Source organism: Neodiprion fabricii, chromosome 4, assembly GCF_021155785.1.
Source record: "Neodiprion fabricii isolate iyNeoFabr1 chromosome 4, iyNeoFabr1.1, whole genome shotgun sequence".
Taxonomy (NCBI): domain Eukaryota; kingdom Metazoa; phylum Arthropoda; class Insecta; order Hymenoptera; family Diprionidae; genus Neodiprion; species Neodiprion fabricii.
The window spans coordinates 8,816,719-8,839,096 of NC_060242.1; the positions used below are offsets into that span (position 1 = coordinate 8,816,719).

General features: G+C 35.4%; 2 protein-coding genes across 6 annotated transcripts in view; one reads left to right on the plus strand and one right to left on the minus strand.

Annotated features, from left to right (window-relative positions):
* Positions 1-14,033, plus strand: LOC124181722 (carbonic anhydrase 7-like). 5 transcript variants are annotated; one of them, XM_046568549.1, is made up of 9 exons: positions 1-172; positions 3,722-3,848; positions 5,734-5,826; positions 5,893-5,995; positions 6,152-6,510; positions 8,871-9,015; positions 9,314-9,419; positions 12,013-12,240; positions 12,437-14,033. In XM_046568549.1, exons 2-9 carry the CDS (start codon positions 3,746-3,748, stop codon positions 12,536-12,538), a joined length of 1,239 nt encoding a protein of 412 aa, XP_046424505.1. In that variant the 5' UTR covers positions 1-172; positions 3,722-3,745; the 3' UTR covers positions 12,539-14,033. The 5 variants fall into 5 exon arrangements, with proteins under 5 accessions (XP_046424505.1, XP_046424503.1, XP_046424502.1 ...); XM_046568547.1 differs by having other exon boundaries at positions 5,734-5,995; XM_046568546.1 differs by having other exon boundaries at positions 5,893-6,510.
* The window catches only part of LOC124181721 (glutamate dehydrogenase, mitochondrial), a 24,430-nt gene continuing 15,635 nt past the window's right edge, over positions 13,584-22,378 (minus strand). Inside the window, exons 2-8 of the mRNA XM_046568543.1 lie at positions 18,658-18,858; positions 18,027-18,260; positions 17,626-17,783; positions 16,805-16,960; positions 16,210-16,420; positions 15,011-15,165; positions 13,584-14,280 (exon numbers count right to left, since the gene is read on the minus strand). Of these exons, the coding sequence (XP_046424499.1) occupies positions 14,164-14,280; positions 15,011-15,165; positions 16,210-16,420; positions 16,805-16,960; positions 17,626-17,783; positions 18,027-18,260; positions 18,658-18,858 (1,232 nt within the window). The 3' untranslated portion in view covers positions 13,584-14,163. The remainder of the gene's footprint in view (positions 14,281-15,010; positions 15,166-16,209; positions 16,421-16,804; positions 16,961-17,625; positions 17,784-18,026; positions 18,261-18,657; positions 18,859-22,378) is intronic.

Below are 22,378 nucleotides of genomic sequence, written 5' to 3' on the forward strand. Positions count from 1 at the left end.
CGCATAATCTTGCTGGTTATCCTACTAGCCGCTGCTACCACATCTACCGTTTCGCTTCTTTGGATTATTGGTAGATTAAATAGTAATTTTTAATTTTGAAATTCTGTTCGGCGTAGGAAGAACAATTCGAGCATTTGTTGCTGCTACACTATACCTACCGTTACTATACGTGGTGAGTAATTTACTGATTATTGTACCAGATGATTTGTCATTACTTATTGCCGGTAAATGGTTTATCCACTTATCTATGCTGCCACCAAATTGGCAGACCGTACATTGCGAGATGTTCTTGGTTTGTTCGTCTGACAAGATCTATTTTTTTTTTTTTTTTTTTCTTTCACGATTGCTTTCTTTTTTCACCTTCATTCCTTCTCGATGACAATGTGAAACTTACACACACGGTATTGAATATATACACAGATATACTCCAATCCTAGAAAGTATTATTCTTAATTTTGCATACTATCTTCGCAATATTCGACGATATTATGATCGTTATTGATCAAGCTGACCACTTCTCGACTTTTGATCATGTGTACGGTTGCACAATTGCATACAAGCGGTGTTATACTTTAAAGGTTTTCTGATTGCAAAATCTAAATTTCAGGTCAATTGGAATGTGCAAATTATAATTTCATAGATCAACAATTCAAGGGTGTTTGTCTATGTTTTCTTTGGTTTCGTGTGTCGTATTTTAAACGATTCAATTTCAAAACTGCACTAAGCTCCGTACTGAAGAGATTTTTGTGTTAAATATCGTTAGTTGTAAATGAAATTGACTATTTACTTCATTCGGAATTATCTAATACATTTTTTTATTTAAACAAAATTTTCAAACATGTTCTTCACATTACGATTGTGTTTTTCAAAATCTCCAGACCTGTACTTTATACATACCTAGTAAATTGAGTTACGTTAAATCGCTTGATAATTATTAAAAACCTAATAGATTCCTCCGATTTCACTTCACGATGACTCATTTTATTTAGAAAGCTATTTTCTACAAAGTCACTGAAACACTTTTTTTTTTTTATCATTTTGACATTGTTAAAGATTTAAATGTCAAGTTACAGCATTGTACCGATATTAATTATGACAAAAAAATGACTAACCGCTTATTGAAAAAAAGAAAATATCGTTTGGCCAAGACAATCACCAATTTCCACAATATAATTTTCTATTGAGCGTAATTAAAATGCAATTCCGAAGAGGAACTCATATTTTCAACCCTAAAGTGAAGTATTTTTACTGATACTGCGAATCGAAAAATAAATTCTTCAGCAAAATTTTATCGGTTTCGATGAGGGGATGGAGATGTAACAAGTTGAACACATTTCTCTATTAAAACTATCTATTTAACTTACGCCTAGCTATTCAGAGAAAATTTTCAAGTCTTCTGTGATTTTTTTAATACGTTCTTTCTAGGCTACACAATTGAGCTTCCTGATTACTATGAAAAAGTAAAATTGAAAGTGATATTCGGGTTGCGAGAAACGCAACTCATTTACGAAACCTGTTCTGCTGATCTCAGTATGTTCATCTTTCTATGATATAAATTTTTTCTATCAGACGGGTAAATTTATGGCAAAAGACAAAATAAATATTCTCCGGGAATGTTTGAATATTATAACGTTGCGTATAGGATGGACGGGAAAAATAAAATAAAAGCAGAATGAGTATACTTAAACATGTAAGAAAAACTCATCGAATGTGCATATCCTTATGTATTTAATTATTCTCTTTGACGTTGATTAGTAATCAAGAAAATAAGACAGATTTAGACAGGACTATTGGTTGACCTACAATGCGATAAACATCCAAAATTGACAGGCTATTAGCCTACATAATATTGACGATGTTTGATGGTACCCGCGTCAAAGTAACGTGTACATTGCCGATAATATACGGTTTATCATATTTAGCTGTCAATTAAGCTCACATATCAATTCTTTCACGCGTTCAAAGCCCATAAGTCGACGGTCAATTTGTCGACCCGCAAACGGCCCGTAGCAGTAAAATAAAAATTTAACATCCGACAACGAACGATGTGTAAAAAATTAATCGTCAGCTAGGTATTCGTTATGTAAAAAAGTCAACGACCCTCTTTAGAAAACGCAAAAGATTACCTTTCATTTCAAACATATAATTGAAGACAAATTTGCTATGTTTTTTGGTTACCCATTACGAGGCAAAATTTATCAAACAATTCGCACAGAGCATAGCATAGGAATGTTAGTTCTGAATCGAGTGATTGAATTTTTATTCAAAACGATTTATAAATTTAATAAAGTAAACAAGGCTGAGACCATCAAAAAATACAAACCCGTATCGTTGTAATATATGTATATAATTTCCCGTGATAATTTACGTCAAAATTTAAATTATCTCGATATGGTTGAATAGTATGCGTACGTAATCTCATGGCTGAATGTTAATCAGGTGAAATGAAAAAAAAGTTGAACTCACCGGAGTATCGTCACTAATAAGGAGAACAAGTTTGGCACGTCAAAATCACGTGAGAGACAAGAAAAAAAAAACAAAGAAAAAAAAAACCGACTCGAACGAACTATACCTCAATAATTTAAACATACACAGATTCAAGTTTCATATCTGGCTTCAATTTATAACTACGGAGAGGTGATTACAAAGCAATTATTAGTTTTTGCACTCACTAGACGGTAGGTAACTAATTTTAGCATTTAATGTTTTCGAATTTCTTACAACGTGGTAAGGATAATTGGGCATGAATCTCCCGCGTGATACTAAGCGGCTGTGTTCGAATTATTTTACACAAACCGGAAATCATTTTGGAGCGTCATTCCATTCAACTATGCAAACATCACCGCCGTTTACTACAAAACGAGGCGTATATATACGCAAAGCGCTTTTTATGCCTGGACTTTTCATCCGATCAGTCATCATTCTCATGCGAATTATAGCTCATTTACGTAAAATACCTTGCGCAACATTTAACTGTGGTTATCCTTGTACTATTGCAGATATTCTGCGTGACCGTGTGTGGGTGTGCGACTTGAAATTGTTTCTTTTTTCTCTCTCTCTCTCTCTCTCTCTCTCTCTCTCTCTCTCTCTCTGAATTATATTCGATCCACGTGGCTGAGCTACGATTTTTGGATCGTTGATTTTAGGCAAGGAGAAGCCTCCAAATAACGACTTGAAGAGAACTGTTAACATTTTCATCTGATTACCGGAAACGTAATCAGTCATTATCTTGATAGTTGCTGTTCATGTGGTTATATCGATATTCTGTGGTACACCATACGTAACAATTACGTGAGTGATGGCCACGCATAAAGGATCGACAACATGGATATTTACAGTATAAATATCAAACCACATCAAATGAACGCGAAAGTTTTGGTTAAAGAAATCTGCAGTCCCAACAAAATTCCAACACATTAATTGCAACAAGCAATAATGAAAAATTATGCACTTGACGCCATGCAAGCACAATAGAATTGGAATTTGTAAAGAGTCACGTGTTTCAATGTGTTAAATAATCAATTGATTGATTAAGAATGAACAACTTAGAGCTTACATCATCCATATCGCGGTTCACATTTGAATTAAAATTTTTCAATAAAAAATGTAATTATACCTTATTATTTGCAGGAGGAATGGGATATACTTTTTTTTTATTGATGGAGAAACTAATGACTTGAATAAAAGTGTTTTTGTATGTGATTATTAATAACTTTTATAGCCATACAACTGGTGAGAGGCGACGATGATCAAACTGTTCGGAGTTTTTTTAGCCATTAGTTTAAACACATCATCATTTCTTGCCGCTCATGTGCTTTCAAAACGTGAAAATTTTCCGCGCCTTCCAGGTGAGTTTCATCTCTACATCTTTATCTCTATTTCTTCTCCACATTGATATTATGTAAAACTAAACGTCAAGTTTTACTGAACCGATGTTGATTTTTTTTTCTGTGGATAGCTGCAACATCGACAAGATTTTAATGAGCTCTTTGAAATTTCAAAATTTTACGGGTGGTTGTCGCAAATACAACTAAAATATCCTAAAACCTGTACCGGTGTGGTTGCTGGATGTTCCAAGAAAAAAGTATCGATTGTCGTAAATCAAGTTCTATTTGAGCCTACCTTATTTTTTTTTTTACTTGCACCATTAATTTCTTTGCTTATATGTATACCCAAGTACCACAAGTGGACGGACTTTTGACTTATCACTAGCAGAATATGAAGTCAATCAATCTGAGACTGATGAAAAAGGCGCATTCTAACCCAATAGTTAACTAAATATCAGCCATAGCATCACAAATGTCCGCTAGGTTGTCAATTGATATTTAATAATATCGACTGTAAATTGATATACCGTAGGAAAAAAATAGTTGAGCGAAATTTTGAAATTTCGAGTTTTACCAAATTTTTTAAATCCCATTACATTCACTGTCAGGGTGTCTACAGAGTTTGTATTTAAAAATTCAAGGCTTTTTTCAGGTTTTCCAGATCATTTTTTTAATCTAATTTCAGGTCATGCATAATATCCGCCGAACTGAATATAATATGAGTTACCAGGAAGGAATTGAAAAATTTTCGTATTGAACTATTTTCATTTCCAAATATTTTTTTCTTTGGAGTTTCAAGTGCTTATAGTCGCATCGCATAGACGACACGGCTAATTATTGTACATAATGTTGTTTCATTTCCCTAATTTATACTCTCACGACATATCAGAACCGAGTACGATTCGGTTCTTAAAACTGATAGGTGTGCTTGCATTGTTAACATTTACACATTCTGCGGTTATCAAAATGAAAGCTACCCAAGGAGGCCTAGAGAAAAAATTTAATTACCAATCACGTACACTATCAAATAAACGCATCAAGTATAAATATTATCACAAAAGAGTCCAGCTATTATTTTAGTTATAAATAATCTATTCGTGAAATGATAAACGTTCTAACTTCTTCACCGTAACATGCATTGTTTTCAGTTTTTTATTCTCGACTGGCTTTTCACGTATTCACAGATCTGTAATTGATTTAACAACCTAAATTTTATTCAAAAATAAGACAATGGAAAAAATTCAAGCTCAGGTTTGATATTCCGGGCTACATCCAGGTTTTCAAGGCTCTGTAGACACTCTGACTATGGAGAGCTCTTTAAGATATTCAATTTTGTTTTTTTTTTTATTGGGTTACCATGATCTTGACGTTTTTGAGGACATTCGTTGACATCGTGCGATCAACCCAGTTTTGACTTTTGGCTTATTGTCAGTCATTATCGTATTATCTCAAGCGAATAGTCACCGTCTTGCCAACTTTGTGCCAACTCTAAGTCAAATTTTTCATCCGTTGACGTTATGTCAGATTTAATTAGTCGAATGATAGTCCATATTTCGTCCAATGTGATACCTGGGTAGTTACTCGATAGATTTTCATAGAAGAGTTCGGTATTTTATTCAATGCCAAAAATGCTCACTGTTTAGGTCTAATTTTGTAGTGGAACACTATGTATGCCCGCAAGTATTTCATTTGATCGTGACAAGGTAAAAAATGAATATAAGTCGCGTTGTACGAAAAATGAGCCTGAAAACGATTCGTGATAAGGAGTTTTCGATGGAGCTCTGTATAGTAATCGAATGAAGGGACGATAACTAACAGTCAGAGTTATTTGAAATAAAATTTCTAGTGCTCTGAATTTCACGCAAGAAAGACAGACGGACGACATTAAAATGCTGGCACGTTTCAGACAGTCCGGAACTGATCGACGATCCCTATAGTGAAGCGATTTTGTGGGCAGAAGAAAATGACCGTGCGGGAGACGTCCTTGATCACGATCAAGGTAGCGCTGACCATTCAAATTCATGGACTCTGGCATATTTAACGACCATTTTGAAAAATCCCGAAGATTATCAAGACCCGGAAACGCAGCAAGATGATGGTCTACTCGAGGCTGATCAGAACCAGTATCCGCATGAAGAATCCGAAGATCAAAGAGACGATGAAATACGGTTAGTTCCTGCAGCAAAACAGACCACACACGAAGTACAAGAAACACAATACAAAGAGCAGCAGGGAAAACAGGAAAACATTGGGACACATGGAAATTTGGAAAAAAAACGAGAGGGTGAATTCAAGGATCATGGAAACAAAGTCTATTTGTTCAGTTCTCAGGGGCCACAGACACGCGGCAACATGGGACTATTTCAACGAGAAGTTTCACGCTTGGTACCGTTTGGTCTGCAAGATCCACCATCAACGCGACAGGACAAACCCGATGTCAGTACGACAAATGGAAATCCTTCGCCGACTGAGGCACAGCAGCCTGCTGGTGATACCGGTCACTTCTCGTATAGTCATCCTGAGGAATGGTCTCTAGACAGTCCCGAATGCTCTGGCAAATTTCAATCCCCAGTGAATCTGGAATCTAACAAACTTGTTGCTCTGGATGTGCCACCGAGTTTAATTTGGACCGGGTACTGGAACCTCCCACAGAATCTGACAATCACTGATAACGGACACTCGGGTATGTTAAAAATATATGGGTAGATCCACCGATTATAGGTAAGCAATACAAGTACCGAAATCTGATTTTGCCTCTATTTAGATATGTCATCAGCTGTACCAACCTTATTATATAAATATCCTCCAAGTTTAAGACGTCTTAGCTTAATCGTTAACAAGAAACACGTTTATTTGATTATCCATAAAAAATTTACATCCTGATTTACAGCCTCTATTGTCGACGGAAAAGAAATATGACCAATGGTGTATATTGTATAAAAATTATTTCACAGAAGTAAAAGCTTTTTCGGAGGCTTTCACAGAGTGCGAATTTATTTTGGCGATTCGATGGAAAGGTTGAGCGGTTTTTATTAGGGAAGCCAGATTTTCAGAATGCGATGACCGTAAGATGCTCGTTTTTCTGAGTTAAATTTGCACATCGCGTGGCGATTATCGGACTCTAAAAGTCTTAAGTTAGCGGGAAAAAATGCCCATCTTTTTGGTTCAATGATCGACATAATTACTTCTTTTATTATCGAAAACCACCAAAAAGCTTCATGCCGTGGAAAAGAGTTTTTTAGGTGTTGCTTGCCTAGTAATTGCCGGAATGGTTAATAGACGTTGCATATTTTTGAACTTATACCCTCAATTCTGGGGATTTGTCCGCTCAAGTAATCATGGTATCAATATCATTCGAAATTATTTCGTAATACGGTTGCGTTATCACCGCGAAATCAGCAATATTAAAATAAAATTCTGCATAATTACATATTGATAGTCATGAGAAGACATTTAGGGTTACAAACTCTTCGATAAATTGTAGCTACTTTCAAAAATTATATGAAATCGTAGTAACCATGAGTAATCATTTAGTTAAAGTAAAATTTTTTTGACGACTAATATTTCGTAATGACTGTAAAATATAAGTAACCATGAAATATTGTAATGATGGTGTCACTTTTTTTTTGAGTGGACGAACTATGCTCGATTTCACGTTAAGGAGAAAAAATATTTCGGACAATTTTTTAACGAAATTTTGAGGGATTTCAAAAACTTTGACTAATTCATGAGAAATCTGTCGAGTCGAATTTCTAAAAGTTCTCGAATTAAGTGAAATTATAAATTAGAATAAGGCCAGAGAAAATCAGAATTTATGAAAACTTTGTCAGAAAGTTTTTGCTATAGTATTATATGACCATGGAAATAACCATTGTTCAAACGTTTTAAACACTACATTGTAGGGTTAAATTAAAACATTATTAAATAAAAATGAATGCATTTGTACAAGTTATGAGTAGGTTACGCCTGTGAGGTAGTAATATACAATTGCTACATGTACTTGCAGCTATTTACCGGCCTCGCCAACGTAACATTGAATTACTGGTAGCAAAAAAGGAACTCAACTTAAGCAGACAAGAGTAGAATAACATGAGCAATTGAATTTAATCAGCATTACTGCATTACGTTGTTAATTAGCCGACATTACGTTATTTTAAAGAGTTGGCGAGTTGAGAATCAATATTTTTTACTCGTTATATTACGAGGTAGTCACACATTAAGAATTCATCAACTTCAAGTTGTGAAGGTTTTGCTAAAATTACAAACCCGAGCCTAGACATCGACTTTTTATATTTAATCACTTTAAAATGGTTGAAAAACGAATAGATTTTATCAATTTCATTCCATTAGGACTTATTTTAATACGAAAATTATATTCTCTACGATCCTCCAAACAGCAATATCAAATTTACTAATGGCAACAACAAAAATACCGTTGCAATGAAGTTGTGGAAAATGAGTTTCTCAATAAAATAACCTAGTGTGAACTAACAACTAAAAAATATAATATATTTGTAACCACTTTAAAGCGATTTGACATGAGAAATCAATATACGAGCTCATGTTGACAATTGTCGTATTTGTTCTTTTGAATTCTTATAAAAATTACCGTAGCTTACTAACATACAAATTTGAGAAATATTCAATGTTCGGCTATCCCGCTATCAAATTAAAAACGAGGCATTAGATTTCGATTCACCAATTATAATTACCTACCTGAAAGTTTGCTTGTCTGAAGTTGTGGGGACTAATTTGTTGGAGAAGACCGCTTGGATATTCGTAATCAGCTTCGAACATTTTTTCTGTTTTCGTGATGTCAAGACTAAAAAATCGTTTATAATTCACGTATAACTGTAAAATCATTATAATTTGGTGTTTGATATGTCAAGGTTGAGGGGTTTGCGCATAATATAATATTGTCTGACACTCTGCATTTGATGGTGACGAAATTCTGATATACCTGAATAAGTTCTATCTGATAATTGTTTAATAATGTTATGATATTTAAATGTTTTATCTAATTATTACTCATTTATATTTCAGTTGAATTGAGTGGCTCATGGGAAAAAGCGATGACGCCGTTCATAAGCGGAGGTCCTCTTACGGGAGATTATGCTTTTTCGCAGCTTCACTTTCATTGGGGCCCGAGAGACTCCGTTGGCAGTGAACACACAATCGACAATAAGAGGTACGTTCAAGTACCTAATGATACAAGAGTAATGACATTTGCACCTGTCAGAATGATGTTCATTCGTTGCTGAATAATAAATATTGCGGATGACCTAAATGAACTGACTGCTCATTTAATAGAAACTCGCGAAATTCATTATGGTTTACATCGATCCAACGAGGTCCTCAAAATTTACAATCATGATTACCTAAGTTTGAAAAATACCTTCTCAAAGCTCTCGAACCGTTACCCTTATAATCATTTCATTAAATTCCTGTCTTAGAATGCTAATTGTGAGCGACACCTGAATTTTCAGTTTTCCAATGGAAATGCATATGGTTCACTACAAGAGAGATTACCAGACGTTCACCGAGGCACTCAAACACGACGACGGTCTAGCAGTGGTTGCCTTTTTGTTCGAGGTGAAAATAAACCTACAGAATATATCCCAATTTCATCAATTAACTACTGCGCAAATGTCACAACGAACAGAGATATACTGTGAATTTCTCCATCTGCGGAACGATGCGTGCGCCTTTATTCAAGCAACCGACGTCACAACTCTCGTTGCAGGTTGACCATCGTATCTACGGTCGTAGTTTGTACGATCGTGATTGTATCCCGCCCATAGACGCATAGAGATAGACTGCGCGGTTTGTGAACCGAGCTGAAACCGTAATAGAAGAGAGAGAAAGAGAGATGTAAGGTGTGTCAGAACTCTAGACCGATTTTCACTCAGTCCGCGCATAGCCAAGATGACGTCACAGAAATCACATAATTAGGTTACGTGAGGTTACTTCTTTATTTCCGTACATTCTGTTTGCTGCAAAAGCTAGTTTGTGTTGCAAAATCAAAATAACATAAACACTAAAGGACAAAATATCAAACTTATATGACGTCACCTTCGATCGATTTCTGATTGGTTCAAGTAAAGCGTATGCGTATTGTTTCACCTTATTTTCTTACGTCATGCTTAACCTGATCCTGCGCTGTAACTCCGGTTGCTCGAATAAGGCGCACGCATCGTTCCGCAGATAGAGAAATTTATAACATGCAGATATGTTTGAAATAAAAGTTATTCAGCTTTGAAGAGGTAGCTTAGGGGTATTGGTGAAATTTCTATAAGCCAATTTCCTCCATGATTTTAAGGTCACTTTGATTTTTCACGAAATTCTAACGAACCATAAGACAAGATCGTACGTACAGATATTGGATATTACAAAAAAAAATTCGCTTTTTCAGAGCAGAACAGAGAAATACAATTCAATAATTTTTACAATAACAATCACTGCATTTTGCTTCTTTAGCGAGACGCTGTGTACATTATATGTAGCTGTAAAATTTTGTAAATCTACAATTGCGAATCAGACATGGCACCGAAAACGCACAAGCAATGTACCTGAGGTCAATCTCTCCGATTTTGATCTAGTTCATGTATATCGTAGTACATCAAAGACTAAGCGACGCGTGTTTTTTTCTTTTCTTCTTCATTCAGAATGGAAACATATCAGAGTTGGTTTTATTTAAATACATCAAGCGCTTGAAGAAATCACCCCGTTGGGTGTCCATTTTTAGGGGATATTTTTACTCCATTAATGTTTTGTGGGCGATAAAAAAAAACGTGTCACTTGATTTTCAATTTATTACAGCATCTATGAACTAGATAGAAATCCGAGAGATTGATCTGGGATAACTGAATTCCTTGTCAGAAAACCGAGCAACTTTCGTGAAACTTAGTTTCTGATGATTCTTGGAGTCACAAATTTTCAGTTTGACATTAAACTTCTAAAATTCAGACTCACGGCTTCGTAGTGACGGATCAAAAACCGAATATCAACATTTTCATATTAGGTTTATTTCGGGTTTTTATTTCCTGTTGAAAAATTTCGTATATAAAATGGAGAACACACTATTGAAACGTAAAAATTTAAAAGCTCTTTACTTATAATGAAAATTTGTATGCTTCTATACTTCTTACTATGGGGTTGAAGTTAGTCACGTTATTGCAACAATGCTACAAACAAAAAACAACAATAATAGGTGAACCCGGTATTTCGCAACTTAAGTATCATCTGAAATCCAGTAAACCGTCTCAAAGCAAAGTAAAAAAAACTCCTTCAAAGTTAATCTATAATTGTCAAATAGTGATATTTCCTCAATATTTAGTGTTACGTTACCGTTATTAACTTTAATCTTTCGCTTTAATATGGTTTTCTGTTTTTACCGTCCGAATGTGTAAAGTCCAATTTTAACCAGGGTTTACCGAGCTGCTAGACTTGAGATTTAGTCTTTCTAAATGCTATTTGTGATCTACAGTAATTTATCGTAAGGTATTTTTGTAAAAATTACTCTACTATCACTTTTTCAATAGGACTGGGTTTCTGTTTGTACAAGATATCTATAAAAATCTGTTATTCTTTTACAAAATCAAAGTGACTTGAAAATCTTTGAGAAACGCTTAGCCAGTCAAATGCGACAAAATGTGCAAGCACTTTTGTTTTGATTCATTTTTCGCTATCTTTTTTGTTGTCAGTGATATGAATTGATTAAAATACGAGAACTTATATTCACGAAAATACCTTTCAATTTACACTTCTGCGTTTGGATTAGTCAGAAGTTATAGAAAAAATTAATCAACATTCGATGTGATGCTATACTCGAGTGAATTCCTATGTTTTTGGATTACTCTTGAACGGAGGAATAAAAGAGAATTTCCCTTTACCATTCAACAATTTATATATCTTTTAGCAATCGTTAGCAATCTTCAGGCGATGATTTTGATTAGAATTTGCGAGAAGTTGTCAATTTATACTATGGTACCGGCAAAGCAAGCAAGATATTAAAAGATTTCAATCAATTTTCATACCAAGCACTATCTTATTAGTTGTAAATTGTCGGATGCCAGAAGAAAAATCTGTTACATTACGCCGAACAGCAGTAATGCCAAAACTCGCATTAAGATATTTAGCATGTAAACGTTTAATTAAATTGATTATACGAAGTCGTTCATTTCAGATGAGTGACATGCCAAACCTTGGCATAAATTTGCTCGAAAACAGTTTTTGCAAGCTTCATAAGAAACTAAACGTACGGATTCCAGTGATTCCCTACCCATTAGCAATGTTGCACCATACCTTTCAAGATGACTACGTCTTTTACATTGGCTCCCTCACAACTCCTCCATGTCGTGAAATCGTTACCTGGCTCGTATCATCCAGTCCACTTACTATATCGGAGAAACAGGTTTGTATCTTCTTTACCTCCATGGTCTGTACACATTTAAAAGCATTGTGATAACAAATGCAAGGGATTATGAAACTTGGAAAATTTTCACTAAGATTTTAATTTTATGAGATAAATACGGACTTACCGCATTTATTACCATATTGTGTTACATTTCAAGCATTCGACAATTATATTTATTGCACTTTTATTGCAGCTGGATTCATTCAGGAAAATAAGTAATAAATGGCCAGAAAAAGAGAATTACAGACCACGGCAGCCTCTCAATGGCCGTAATCTTTATTACGCTACGCATTAAAAAATCATTGACAACTTTAACTTGCAAAGATTTGAAGTTCGAAAATACAATTTATACGAAGATTCACTAAGCATATGTTGCCAACGAAAGTAGTAATCGATTCACATACTGTTTTCGGAATGACGCCTCAGTAACTTTTAGTGGAAAACTTTAACGATTTATGTCACCACAGATACAGCACTGAAGTATCACAGAAGCTCTATAAAAATTGTTCAAGATTACATTATTAGAGTTTTTCCGCCGTAGTAGAGTTATATACCTATAGTTATGTGAAATATCAATACCAAATTATCGACACAACAGTTTTCACGGTCTACCTCCATACTTTTTACTAATAAATACATGTACGTAATCTTCTTTGTTTCGTCTTTTTTTTTGTCTTTAATAAATGGAAAGAATTGCATGAATCTCGTGGTTAGAGTAAGTTTACTTAGCTCTTCTAAGAACACGTACGGCGCTTCACGAGCGATGGCTGACGATGAAGACTAAACTTCTTAATTCGCCAAAAGGTGCCCGTGAATTTTTGGCAATAAACGATTGAAGAACAATCGTCCGATGCTACTCAAAGAAGGTATTTGGACTTTTCATGGCCTAGTATCAGTTTACAGATGATACAATTATTCTAATTACAAGTCGATTTTGCCCGTTCTACTATTTGTCCCCATCAGTATCAAACATAACTTTGGCATAAATTTTGCAATGTGGATACTGAAAGAGTTTGACCTGACCTAAACTTGAATAAACTGCTCTCCGAAAATTTTTCTCTATTAAGGATTCGTATACCAAATGATTTTTTGCATCTCTTTTCAATCCCTGGACAAAGATAACGCAAATTTATCCATATGATATTGAAGTGTTTTACAGTCTTCCTGAAATTTAATATTTTTAAATTGATAACACATTTTTCCATAAAATATCAACGAACATTGTGTTCAAAAAATGTTCACATACAAACTGATGTACTTCTTAGGAAAGTCAATGCTTACGAATTTCAATGCAGACTTTTAAGTTTGCTTAAGAAAATAATTATCAAGACTGGCAAATGTTCACGAGAGAGTAAGTTTTATTAACATGATACTTCAACTGTTACATCATCACTGTTCGTTATAATACATCCTGTCTACTGAATTAATGTAAATGAATGTAAATAATATTGCGTTACGTATTTTTGAAAATTGTCGTGTATTCATTAGAATAGCAAAATATGCATTCATAATTAGGCGATGGTGGAATGAAAGAAAATCGCCAAAAAAATAATCTTTGTGTTTCAGTATGTCCAACAAGGAAAATAGAAACAACACACTAAAGTGGGAAAGCGTGTGTAATATGATTATTTTGCTATTCATAACGTTCTCTGTAGCTTTAAAATCAATCGTTGACTATCACATGGCACATGAGTACGTCCACAAGAAATATACGCCACACTGTGTATATAGTTGAATGGCGTATAAATCACACATTAAAATGAATATCGAGATTAAAGTGAGTTAAATGGCGTGCGGATAAAAAATTTACAATACTGACTTATTCTCCTTAAACTCCCTGGGTAACTTATATCTGATGCCAAGTAATTCATTTTTTGACTCATGAAATAGATCAAAAATTTCATCGCACTTGATCCGTGCTTAGAAAGCGAGTCCAGCCTCCGAGTAAGTTGTGAAGATTTTCTCAATTGAGTTCGCGTACGCAGCTGTCCTCAAATCTAATCCAAGATTGTACTTCATCGCTGTCTTCATGATGGCCTGAAAAAGTAACAATTTCGTCATGTATACATACCCTCAAACAATAATCAGACAATTCAAATTTCAATTTATGCTGGTAATGGGACCGAACAATATGAGTGGTAATTCTTCAATTTTTACATATAGACATTAAGGTGGTCCTTAAAAAGGTCATTTTTGAATTTCAACTGCCCCCCCCCCCCATAACGGCTTCAAATAATTCAAAGATGCAGGAGTTTTCGAATTTTCAGTTCAGATTCGTAATTAGTGACCCAAGAATCCCCCCCATACCAAATTTCATGTAAATCCGTTGCGTAGATTTGAACTGCCTCCGTAAGGGTTTAATACGTAAATTCACCCTCTTGGGGGCAAGAATTAGACTTGAGATAAAAATCTGAAAAAATAAGGGCTATATTTTTGAATTGTTTGGAGCCGATTTGGGGGACGGGCCGGTCGAAATTCAAAAATGACCTTCTTAAGGACCACCCTAATATAGATATTACTGTCTCGAATACTTGTTATTAATCGATCTGTTGCGGCATCTATTTTGAACAATTGAAGACTGAAGAATGAAAAATCTAAAATACATGCATGCATACTCAGCTTGTTAGATTTTGACTATGTTTATAGTGAAGAAGGCAAAGTCAAAATAGTTAAAAGTTCCCAAGCTAAGACATACATTGAGCAGCAAATGAGAAATGACCAACAAATATCATGAACATAAATCGTGAGTTAAATTTTTTATGATCACCCTTGCTGATCGCTCCATTGTGTAATCAAGACCAGAATGTACAATGTCCTTTTCTGAAGCTCCGGAAATACGTTTCTGGAAAGATTCTGAGGGTGTCACCGGGATTCGACCACCTACACGTCCGAACCTACGTTCAAGTGATTCCTGAACAGATTCTGAAAATGAGAATTAATTACCTTACCAATTATGTCACAATACTTGGTTAATACTGAGGCAATATTTAATGACGATCTAATTTACAAACACTGTGAAACTGAATTACATTCAATGTTACAAAAAAAATGCGTGCACACGGAAAACTTGAATAGCTATTACCAAATGCTGTCGACAATTCGTATAAGGATGTTGTATAGCATAGTATTGTTTCGGAGGTGAGAAGTGGAGGGAGGAAAGTAACTTACTCCCTCTTTCTCCGCCCTCCTCTTGTGGCTGGCGGGACTAGGTCCATTGCTTCCCTTGTCTTCATCTCGACGTTTCAGATGCTGGAATCCGCTCTCGTATCCAGGAGATGGTGATCTGGTGATACGTAGTGAAACTATCACCAGATTCCAGCGCCCAAAAGATCGAGATCAAGACTAGGAGAAGCAATGGACCTTGTCCCGCCAGCCCAGCGAAGGGGAACGGGGTTGGGGAGGAAGAAAGTAGGGTGGATCCTCCTTCCCCCGCCACTCCCCAACTCCCAAACACTACTATGCGAGATTCACCGTTGCTATTCAATTTCAGAGAACAACAGAATGTTGTATACCATTTCAATCGAATCTGGCAAGATCTTAACAGAGGTCGCCTGATCTTATGAAATTCATACAGGGTCGTAAAGGTAATTACCATTCTTACATAAGTTGGAAAAATAATTCTAATATGATGAAACGAGGATCTTGCTGAATATTTCTTCACAGCAATTTTACCTACTGATTATACATGCACCGTATACGCAATTCAAATGAAATCTGCTATGAAATTATGTATAAAAAATCATTATAATACTTCGTCAAATATTAAATGTATTATGTATAATATAAGGTCTTATAAAACATAGTAAATATCTTATTATCATATAAGATCTTATAATCATTTATCATTGAAGAGTTTATTATTTGCACAGTAATTTGCAGTTAAAGAATTGATCATTTGCAACAGTTACGTTCTTTGCGCACAAAATAGTAGACATTTTCCTTTTCGTGAGAGTAGAGATAACTTACCCAAAAGATGGTAGTTGGACTCTCTCTCGTACTTGAATGTAAGTCGCCCATACGAGACATGATTTAAATTTTTGAGCCACTCAAAGAAGGAAACGGTCACACCACCAGCGTTGATGTAGAGATCAGGAATCACAAGAATATCCCTTTGGATAAGGATTTGATCGGCGGCAGGAGTAGTGGGGCCATTAGCAGCTTCAGCAATAATTTTCGCCTGTTTATACAAAATGCATAGAAGTCAGTTAGCTTCTTAAGAAATGTGATATCAAAATGCTGCTTTATTGTATTCCTACGAACTCTTTATGATAAATTCAAAGTTCCGTGGAGTTAAAGTTCATAACGTTATTGTAACGACATATTTTTGGAGGAACGTGTTGACTTGCAGCGTTAGAATTATCTGAAATTGACTAAACTATAATAAAGTACCAACAAACTCAGATTTTGTAAAACCAGCTCCTTCGGTTATTCTTATGTTTTGCAAAACAGTAGTTTTTTATCAACATTTCTCGACATTAACATTACCAACTTTAGTTTTATAAATGTCGAGCAAATTGCTGTAAGTACAGATTCTTACTATACTATTTAAGTTTGTATTTACCTGAATACGACCAGCGTTTTCTTTGTTAATGACTTTCTCAACAGCAGCCGGAATGAAGATATCACAAGGCTCGTACATCAAGTTCTCTCCTTCGTACGGTTTAGCACCAGGGAAACCGACGACGGAGCCTGTATCGTTGCGATAATCTTCCAATTGCTACGAATTAAGACGCCTGAATGTTACGACTACATTGATATAGGTAGACTTTTGTGAGCATGCTTTTGTCGAATTTCTATACGTTCATGGTTTTGTGTTCTGTGCTGAGATGTGATCGTAACTGCTTTAAGCAAGAGAAAAAAAACTTATAATATTACACACTTGTATAAGTATCGGTGCACTGTGCATGTATTATGTATACTCGTGTTCTCCTTATTTGGAGTATAGCAAAATTTTTGTTTCAACGGAATGATATCACAAATCAACTTCACATCATTTTACAGATATCTGTAACGAAGCTCCGATGTAAATACCATAACTGTCAGCGATTATAGAATATAGATAAAGAGTGATGACAGTGAATACCGAATTACATACACAAATTATGATTATATTGTAAAAACATATTGCATAGCATGTTTCACAAGAAACAAATTAGACGACGATACAGGGTGGAAATTATAGATGATATTGCAAGATTTGTCAGTTTTCTGTCAATTTGCATCCCTCAACTTTTACATCGTATTCAGAGGCTGAAATTTGGATAAATGGAAAAAGCCACTTTGAAGAAATTTTAACAAATTACAAAAAATATTGTGATTTTAGAATATAGTTGTTCTCACTACCTGGCAATTCCCTTTGCAAAACTTTCGAATAAATCTTACCTTGGGGTCGATACCCTCAGGGTTGAAGATGGATCCATCGTGTTCAATAACACCTATGCAGACAGCACCGGCACGATGCAAATAACGCATCGAGTGAAGACCTACATTACCAAAGCCCTGAACGATGAAGGTTTTGCCACCCCAGCCGGGAGTTGTTCCTGAAATACGTGCATTCTTGTTGTACACGTGTTGCAGTTGAACAAGGGGATTAAAAATTGTATTTACGTTTGAAAAATAGGTGAGTGATAGGGAATGGACGGTTCAAATACAAACAGAATCAAAATTTTATACGCTCGGATCTAAGATTATTGTATGTGTCAAGGAAGAAAAAAAAACCAACAAGATATGAAACGATAATGATTCTATTCTTGTATCCCGAAAAGTTAGTTCTCGATGCTTACCGATCATGCTCATGTAGTTTGCTTCGTTAATGAAATTTTCAAGGCCGTGGAAAACTCCGCGTCCCGTGGCAGAGATTCGCCCGTGAATCCCACCCTGGTTAATGGGTTTTCCAGTTACACATGCGTGAGCGTTGATGTCCAAGTGGCCAATTGTTTTGGCATAGGTGTCTGCAATCCAAGACATCTCACGTTCACCAGTTCCCATATCAGGAGCAGGAACGTCCACGCCAGGTCCTGGAGAAAAATATTACGTATTTATTGTAATATTAACCAGAAGCCTAACACATAAGATGTTATTACAAGTATGTTCCAAGCACACTGATTGAAAGTAAATGTAATCCCAGTTGAGAATGCCGGTAGAATTCCATCAGTTCCTATTACAATTTCCAATAAGATTCTACCGTCGTCGATTCGTTCCATGAGAAATTGGAAGAGAATCTTATATAAATTTTTTAACTAGGCATTGAAGAGTCTAAATAATTCATACGACTGAGCAAGTACAAAAAGAAATGGCTTTGTACTCATCGCATGTTCCAAAAAATTGAGATTTGTATGACTATGTTTACACAGATCTATTTGACTTACTGATCTTTACTCGATAATACTGTCATTTAATTTGACTTCCACGTACCAATGAATCCTTTCTTTGCAAGCTCCAGGGTAAACCTTCGCGTGATCTTTTCCAATTCGTGTTCTGAGTATAGCTTTGGGTTAATCCTGATACCAGCTTTAGCTCCGCCAAATGGTACGTCGACGCAAGCACACTTGAAGGTCATCAAAGCGGACAACGCTTTCACCTCATCGCGCGATACGTCCATTGAGAAACGAATACCTGTAAAAAAAAAAAGAGGTTGATGAAAGTCAAAGGGTGAAGAAATTCTGCACAATACAAAAATAGATTCTTAAAGATATGTGAAGAATCTGACGTTAGATAAGGCTAAGTGAATAACAGTTGAAAAACTCCATTTACCAAGACAATAAAGCTGTTAACATTTGCCTCTTGATAAAAATCAAGCATGACAACATTTGCGTTAAACGTTATCACGTGCATTTCAACTGAAGTGGCAGTTACAGTATCGACTAATTATAGTTCGATGTAGTTATCTGCAACGGTATGCTCAACAGCTAATCATTGTTGGTGGTGACATGTAGGCCATCAATTATTATCACTTATCATTGGCAGTGTTGACTATTAGATTGCCCTTGATTTTTTAGATACATATTAGCTTATTCATATGACATATCTGTGTGTGACGTACAAACACTCGCTGAGATGTATAAGATTTGTTGTAAATTAGGTGAGAAAAACATGTGCATCAGTGTTACGCAAACAATATTTAAATACCGATACTGATTACAAATCGCAACTATGAATTCCAGTAATTTAAAAATTTCTACATACATGCATAAATTGAATATGGATCACATCGCTATAGATATAATAAGCGAGGACAATGTATGTATACATGCGGGATTTCAATCTGCAACTGCAACAGTTAATTTTTCTCCTTAGTCAGTTACGTTAGAAGTTCTCTAAATCCGGGACGAACATAGCACTTTTATGATCAGCGGGCAATAAAAAACTACAACGGGCGAAAAAGTCACTTTTATACTAATTGCTATAAATATAACGAAAAAACATGTATATTGTACTGATTTCCTGATTATGCATAAAAAAACGCAAAATTTATACTTTTTACCCGCCATTGGGGTAAATACTTTTCAAGCCAATAAAGTGGCCACAATTAAGTCAGGAATAAAATCATATATGCACCACGGATATAAAACCGAAGATTATTTTTTCCGGGGATGGGTTTACTACCTGAGCGATGCGAATAATGTGGTTACCCCATTAGTTAGAGAAAAATATTACTTTTTTCTCGCAAATGAGCGGCAAATTAGAATTTCTTAACCACAAATGCGGGAGAAAAGTATAAAAAGGAATCATGTAATGTTACTTTTGCCTCGCTTTTCAAGTCAATAAAGTGGGCATTATAGTTGAGTCGGGAATAAAATCCTACATGCAAGACAATACTCTCATGGGAAGAAAACCCGACTTGGGTGTAAATTCGTACTCCCGACTGATAGATACTGCTAATTTCCCATGAGAAAAAAGTTAGGGGTACGAATTTACACCCAATTTGGGGTTTTTTTCCGTGAGGATAATAAAGCCGATTATTCGTTCCTACCTTCATTCAGGCAGTAAACCTACGCCTGGGAATAATATTTACTTTATTCCCTTGTTATAAAATGTACTATTTTTCCATGTATTTGACTTTGTCTTTGATCTCGCTGTCAGTTGCTATCATTCAAAATACGTGTTCCCTACTTAAAATCAGACGTTATTTGCAAAATCCCAACAATGGCGCAAACCACAAGTCCACCCACAATCATGTTTCTCCCCCAGTAAACCCTTCAAAAATCGTATAAAACTTGTTTTTATCTTAATTCATTCCTGAGATATTCAGTGATTAAACGCACTCACCTTGTATATAAGGATTTGAGCTGTTGGCTGTAATGATATGTAGATCGATTGACCCGAAGGTCATGGCTATTTTCGACCGCCTACATTTTGACATACGAAGTCAAACGGCGAATAGTAAGACAAATATATCGAGGACTAAGACCCAAAAAGTCGTAACCACTGTTTTTTCGACTTGCGGGTTACATCGGCTTTTCTTAATTTTTCCGTATAGCCCCTTGTGGTAGTAAAATCATCGAATACTGAAAAACTGTGGACCCCCTTTTGGTTCACAACCCTCGATATGTATAATCATTCTTCTCTAATATGGTTTTTAGTAAAATAAAAAAAAATAAAAATTGCTGTTGAGGTGATATAAGAGAGTGCAATCTGTTCTATATGTGGGTGTGGTCACCATTCTGCACGAGCTGATTTAGCTCTTGAGATAATTGGTACATGGTCAAGTGACCCCAAGACAGGGTGACTTTGGCACAAGTGGTTGAGATACTTACAACGGCCATTCGAATGAAATAAATTGTATACTCATGCGTCACAACGAATTTGTAATATGGAAGGAAGGCCTAGCTGCTCGAATATGCGTTGTAGCTGAGATATATGAGCGTTAATAAGAAAAATAATAATTATCGTATACAGGAATGTAGGATATAATTATTGTCTTCATCCAATTTTAATCGAAAAAATATTTTTCTAATCAATAATATATTATATAGTCTAGCGAAGGCGATTACTGATGCGATAATTAACTTACATCGAAGATAAGCGGCTTATTCTTGAATTATTTGTCGCTATCGGATTAATGCTGGTCATTTTAATTACGTATACGTAGCTTATCAGGCGTGTTATTGTCCGATTGTTATCCTTCGTAATGACTTTCGGCAGAATACCTGATTGAATAGCTATAACGACAATACCGTTATCTCATATGACACTCCAATATCTACACGTAAGTATCTATACTTGCAATCGATTCAAGTGGAACCCCCGCAAAGTTGCAAACATGACGATGTTACGGCTTGATATTGAACAAAAAATTTAATTTACCATGAAGGATAAAATGGGATTAATGCCTGATGTTGGATTAATTGTACGATAAATTCCAAGAACTCGGGGATTAATTATTACTTGATGAATAAGAGGAATGCAACCAACCGACATGGGAACTATCGTACTGCAAACGGCTTCTCGAATTCGAAAGATTCTGATATACTTCGAAAACAGAATTACAGAGGACTCAATCACGGATTATTCTTCATAACTTCAAATGACTTTACACGACTCCGAAGGAATTCACAAAGTCCTCAAAGGCGGTTGATATGTATTGACAAAATGTTTGAGAAAAAGAAATGTGGCGAAATCTTTCAACAACTTTCTAATTGTAAATTAAAGTGAAAATGGGCAACAGTCGCGGGCCACGAAATAAGTCTTTGTGGTGACTACAAAATCTGGCGGCCAAATTTCAAATATACAGATATGTATCGACTACTACAGGTTACATGTTACAAGCAATATGCTGTCTTGTACAATTTTGCGTGCATTTGGGTGTGTATGAGTCATAGAGGTGTAAGAATAAGCAGACGAATTAGGAGATTAGTCGTGACATGAGTGTCGTCGGCTGGGATCCGAATTTGGGAAAAAAAATTTCGAAAACTGATATCGATTGTACTTCGCTAGCACGCGTCTGTAGCACTTTTTTCCGTTAGTATTTCGAACAAAAAAAAGATATTACACTTTCAAAAAATGACCCACACCCTGCTTTTGATAATACGGTTTTTTCCAACGGGAGCAGCTTCAGAATCCTTTGTACCGGTTTGGACCACCTTTCTTTTCGTTTGTAAATATATTACAGTTGTCTTAGCTGAATCAAATAAAT